At 39.4% G+C, this 5,570-nt stretch overlaps 1 protein-coding gene across 1 annotated transcript; it reads left to right on the forward strand.

The window, feature by feature from the left end:
* Nucleotides 1–3,041: 3,041 nt before the first annotated feature.
* LOC108786599 (pulmonary surfactant-associated protein A2-like) lies at nt 3,042–5,354 on the forward strand. Its single transcript, XM_018555922.1, has 3 exons — nt 3,042–3,084; nt 3,839–3,871; nt 4,978–5,354. Exons 1-3 carry the CDS (start codon nt 3,042–3,044, stop codon nt 5,352–5,354), a joined length of 453 nt encoding a protein of 150 aa, XP_018411424.1.
* The last annotated feature ends 216 nt before the right edge of the window (nt 5,355–5,570 follow it).

Consider the following 5,570-nt stretch of genomic DNA (forward strand, 5'->3'; position numbering starts at 1 on the left):
AAAAAACAAAAATGCAGGAATTTTCAACGAGTTAAGTAAGTTTAACAAGGTTGATATTAAAGGACAGCTGCACTTTTAATGCAGTTATCTTCCCCTTCACCTTTCCTAGCAAGCCCTCCAAGTGTGCCACTTACAAGTTTGCAAACCACAAAGATCTTTGCCATAAGGCCACTCATTTCTGCACAACCTCTTCATGGAAGCTCTCAGTCCTATGAAAAGGCTGGGTTTTTTTAGGCTCACATTCAGTGGCTTTCCTCTAGAAATGAATGGGGAAACCATAGCACATGCACTGCACATGCGTGGTCTGGCCTGGGAAAGTTTACATGAAGAGGCTGTGTGGGAACCAGCGACTTCTTAGTGCAGATCCTAATGGACCGTAGACAGGTAAGAGGGCTTACTTAGGTAGAGTAATGACTTTTTAAGGTTAACTGTACTAAAAGCATTGCTATCCAATAAATCTTTCACACTTAGAAATCGTATTCCTTCCTTAAACTATGGCATTTGCACAAGATGTAAGTGGTTGTATGTGTTGTGGTTGACTTACTATAGAAATATTTTCTTTTCATCAGACTGCCATGATGAAATTCTTTCACAGAACTCTGCTGCTTACAGCACTGGTGTGTCTTGTGACATGTCTTCCACAAGCACCGGCCAACTGCCCTCTACATGTTCCAAGAAAAGAAAACCTAAATGGGATTCCTAAAGTAGGAACTGAAGAAGTGAAGAGAGAATTACCTGCGATAAAGGGTATTTCTTAAAAAATAAATATATAAATATATATATATATAACTGGTACATAGTTGTGGAATGAAATTAGTGAATATGAGGAAACATAATGGTGCAACGCTGTTATATCACCCCCAAATGGCATCAAGGGAAAGGCTAATCCTCAGATTTCATTGGTTTCCACACAGTTGAACTGCCTTTGCCTATACTAGAGATTAGATATTGATTTCCTTTAACATAGAACAGAACACAAGACAAGTATTTATAAACTTTAGTCCAGTTATGTACTTATAATTCTAATGTATTTTAGTTCCTGCTAGAATAGCTGCTTGAAAGTTTTATATTAAAGTTGAACAAACAGGTAAAACACAGTTGAAATAGATATGAGTAAGCTGTTTCACCTGTCAAAAAAGTTCTAAATCTGTTGATCCAGTCCTGAGACGAGCGAGCTTGGAACGATGGCTACTTTACAACACACAGGGACCACGAGGAACAAATGTAGCCACCTTCCAGATGAAGTGACACAAAACTCAGGAGTTATAGTCTAAAAATGCATTCAAAAAAACCCACAACTATTAACAAAAATGTAGCTTATTAGTGTATCACTCTGCTGTGGATCCTCAAATCATCTCTAAATTGGTGGGGACACTGTCCTTCCTTCTGGAGGGTGGCTACTTTTGTTTCCCGTGGTCCCTGTGTGTGTTGTAAAGTAGCCACCTCTGCAAGCTCGCTAACGTGTTGAACTATAATCTCAGTACAATTTAGATAACTAAACGTGAGATTGTAGTTAATCTTGGAGCTATAGTTGAGCTTGGAGCAGTGTCTACTTTACAACACACACAGGGACAATTGGGAAAACAAAAGTAGCCACCCTCCAGAAGAAAGGACAGTGTCAGCACCAATTCAGAGATGATTTGGGGATCTACAGCTGAGGGATACACACATAGGATACATTTTTGTTAATAGTTGAGGTACTTGAATGCATTTTTAAGATTTAACTCCTGAATTTAGTGTCACTAAAAGTCACCTCCTAGCTCCCAGCCTATGATTGAATGGTAAAGTAGCAGCAGAAAACTGATGGGCTCATTTCTCTGCTCACTCTGGTCTCTCCTTTTACTATCATGTTCTTAGTCAGTTTATGTAAATACATTAGAACCCAACTGCCTCTTGGTACTGCCCTCTCTCCACACTAATTGAATTTTTAGATAAACATTTATGAATTTTTAGATAAACATGACTTTTTTTATATCTGCCTGCAGTTCAGTTTAAATTTACTACAATTCGCTGCATACCAGAAATCCCATCTAGACTGTTGGCTCTACCCACTCTTATTTTTCAGAAGATTTAACAAGATTCTACACAATTTTTTTATCATAACGATCACCAGTTTGCAATCATATTAATCATATATATTTATTAATCATGCTTTAAAGGAGAACTATGGGGCCAGGACGTTTTTGCCCATAGTTCTCCTTAGGGTGACGGGAGGACACAAACTAGCGTCCTCCCGTCACCCTAAGCTCAGTATACCGCAAGCTACAGTTTGCGGTATACTGAGACACCGCCACGGAGCGGATCCCGACATCAATGTCGAGATCCGCCCAGCTGCGTGAGTGACAGCTGGCTCTGCCTATCTAGAGGCAGAGCCAGCTGTACCCGCCCCCTCCCCAGTCAGAGCTGGTGGATCGGAGCGGGGAGGGGGGAATCCAGCCCCTCCCCTGTCACGGCAGAGAGCCGTGACAGGATCGAGAAGTAAGCGAACACCGGTATATGTTCGCTCACTACCCGATCTACTGAGCCGACCTGTGACAGTCTCATTGTCACAGGTCGGCTAGAACTATGAGGTGAGTGAAAACCACTCACCTCATAGTTCTCCTTTAAAGTGAATGCCACTTTGCTATATCAGGGTGAAGTGACAGGTTCTCTTGAAATACCACCCCACCAATTGATACTGATTTTTGCCACACTCCCCCATTGTTCCACTGTCCTATTGGAGCTGTTGGAAATACCAGGGATTAGGGAGCATGTGACCTACTCCCCTTCCTCCCACCTGGCTGGTGGACTGCACACATTCACAGTGCCCCCCGCTGGTTGTCTCACACTGCAGCAGAGTCACATTCCACTCAGGCAGGTAAAATCAATGCCAGAACACCTGGAATTAACCAGATAAATGCCAACTATAATTCAGCCAGGCTGACTGCAGCTCTGGCAATCATTACATTTCCTGTAGCCACTCCACTAGAGGTGGTAGTACTACATTATTTTAGTGTAACCTTCCAAACAGATATCACACAGGGTTTAGACCCTTAGATCAAATGAGGAAACAGAGCGGCAAGGATGATGAGTATCAGTTTGCATGTATGGGAAGGGGGTAGGGTGAACCTTTAGGTGAACATGTCACGTTTCCCTGAATAGGCTAAGCGACACATTTTCTTTCATTATTACTACAGCCACTGGGACTGGTGGTGATGTCCATGGAAATACCTCTTATTGATCCTAAAGTAATCTTCCATTGCAAAAACTGAATGCAGTTAAAGTAATTTAAATAGCAAGTTGTGCTTTATTAAGAGTATAATTTAGGAGATGGATACCTAGAGAAGATACAGTAAAGAACCAGTACTGATTGATGTTTTCTTTGCTTTTTGAAAATAGCATGAAAATCAATGTCCTTTATGCTTGTTATCAGGAGCAACACAATCTAGATAATAATATTGAAAAGAGCATTGAATCCAACTCTATTTTTAATGCACTACACTGTTATCATTAGGTATAACCATTCATCTCCCATTCACCCAGGTATACTGAATACACTTGGTATTGGCAGACCAACTCTACGTAAAGCAGGCTCTGATCCCAAAGGATTAGATAAAAAGAAGCCAATTTTGCCTAGCTTGGGAATTTCAGGTAGGCAATTCACATGAAATGTAATTGTCTGGTGTTTATTTTTTTACTATGTCTTTTGTCTTTGCTATATATTTTTTCTATATGTCTTTTGTTATGCGTGAATAAATTAATACAGCAGCATCAGATGGGAGAAATTCATGTCATAAAAAGATAATAAATGTAATACCTTCTATAGGTGCTCCCTCAATACCTGATCTTCAATTGGTAGATCTAAGCCGTCGAATCAACAAACTGGAATCAGGCAAGTGTTTAAACAGATCCATTTGAACTGTTTTTGTTTTTATAACTATAGCATGTATTTAGTTAAAAAACTAAAATTAGAAACAGCTGGCTGCCTTTTTTTATTATTGGTATTACATAATAATTCTGAGTTTCAGCACAAACTTCAGGAAGTACATGTCTCCTGCCTTCCTTCTGTATATTAGCCCAGCTGCAGTGTTTGGCTGATAACATTCGTAGGTCACTAACTGCTTAAAGCCCATTTCCGCCTTTGTGGAGGTATTTTTAAAAATACATATGCCAGCAATGTGCTTCGAGAGTACATGAAGAAGATATATACAGTTGCTGTATATGAACACAGAAACTTGTTTTTTTTTAGCTGTCCTCTTTATCTCCTCATGGCTCCTTTTGAAATGGCCTTCTATGTGCTCTGCAAGCAGTCTGTGTAAATTAACACTCCCTCTTTTACAATGACTTACAGGGAGGGGGTTAGCTGCTTTACAATCTGACCCCAGTGTAAGACTGAGTTTCCAGTGAAGATAATTTTCAATTTGTAGGACTCAGGCCTGCTAAAAAGTCCATTAAAAAATGTAAAAAGCCAGTCAAATAAGTAATCAACATGTACACACAAATACATCATCACTGCAGCTCTACATTATCACAATAAATGCTAATCGCTTACAAAGGTGGAAATGGGCTTTAAACTTGTTGTCTTTGGGGCACTTTAATCTTTCTATGAATTTTTGAACTCTTAAAGTGAATCTGCCACTTCTTTTTGTAGCTGTGAGAACAGAACATTTCTGTGTAATCTGCAAGGAGATGTTGCTTACACAAGGCTATGCTCTCCCAATGTAATAGCACTGATTGGCACAGCACTGTCAAATGCTCTTCCATACCCAGAAGCACAGGGAATTTACTTTGGCTGCTGATGCTGATAAGAGTGTAAAGGAAAGGGACGGTAAGTATATGTTGCTAGGGAGAGGGATTAATACAAACATTTTGCTTGGCCCTGAATGGGTAAAACGAGTTTGAATTAAGGTACACAAAGCAAATATGTTCACTTCTACTAATTTGTTTAAACAATTTTGGACAGACTTTTCACAATAATGTATTGTCTTTTATGTTTAGTGCTCAAGCTCCTAGGATTTATCAAAGTGGTAGGAGATAAAATGATAGCCAGCAGTGGGAAGGATGAGGAAATAGAAAAATCTCACACCACGTGTCAAGCAATCGGTGGCCGTATCGCCACTCCCACAAATGAAGCAGAGAACAATGGCACCCTATTCTTTTTGAAGAAATATAATCAATATGCATACATCGGCTTGAAAGAGGGACCAGTACCTGGAATCTTCCATTATCATAATGGAATTCCTGCACTTTACACCCACTGGAGGAAGAATGAACCCAGTGGCAAAGGGCAAGAAAAATGTGTGGAAATGTACACTGATGGCCAATGGAATGATAAGGGCTGCAACCAAAAACGCCTCACAGTTTGTGAACTCTAAATCTTATGAAGATATTTCTGGCCTTTCTATGTAATTCTAGAGTGACTATTAATTAAGTGTATAACCTGCAAAATATTATATATGAAATATAATGCATGCTTCAATGAAAGAGGTATTTAAATAAGGGTATATTTTAATGTATCTTATATTGTTACTTTACAAGATTAATGATTATTATATACATCACAACAATCACATTCGCAAACTGTAACAAAG

Source organism: Nanorana parkeri, unplaced genomic scaffold, assembly GCF_000935625.1.
Source record: "Nanorana parkeri isolate BGI_ZX_2015 unplaced genomic scaffold, ASM93562v1 scaffold218, whole genome shotgun sequence".
Taxonomy (NCBI): Eukaryota; Metazoa; Chordata; class Amphibia; order Anura; family Dicroglossidae; genus Nanorana; species Nanorana parkeri.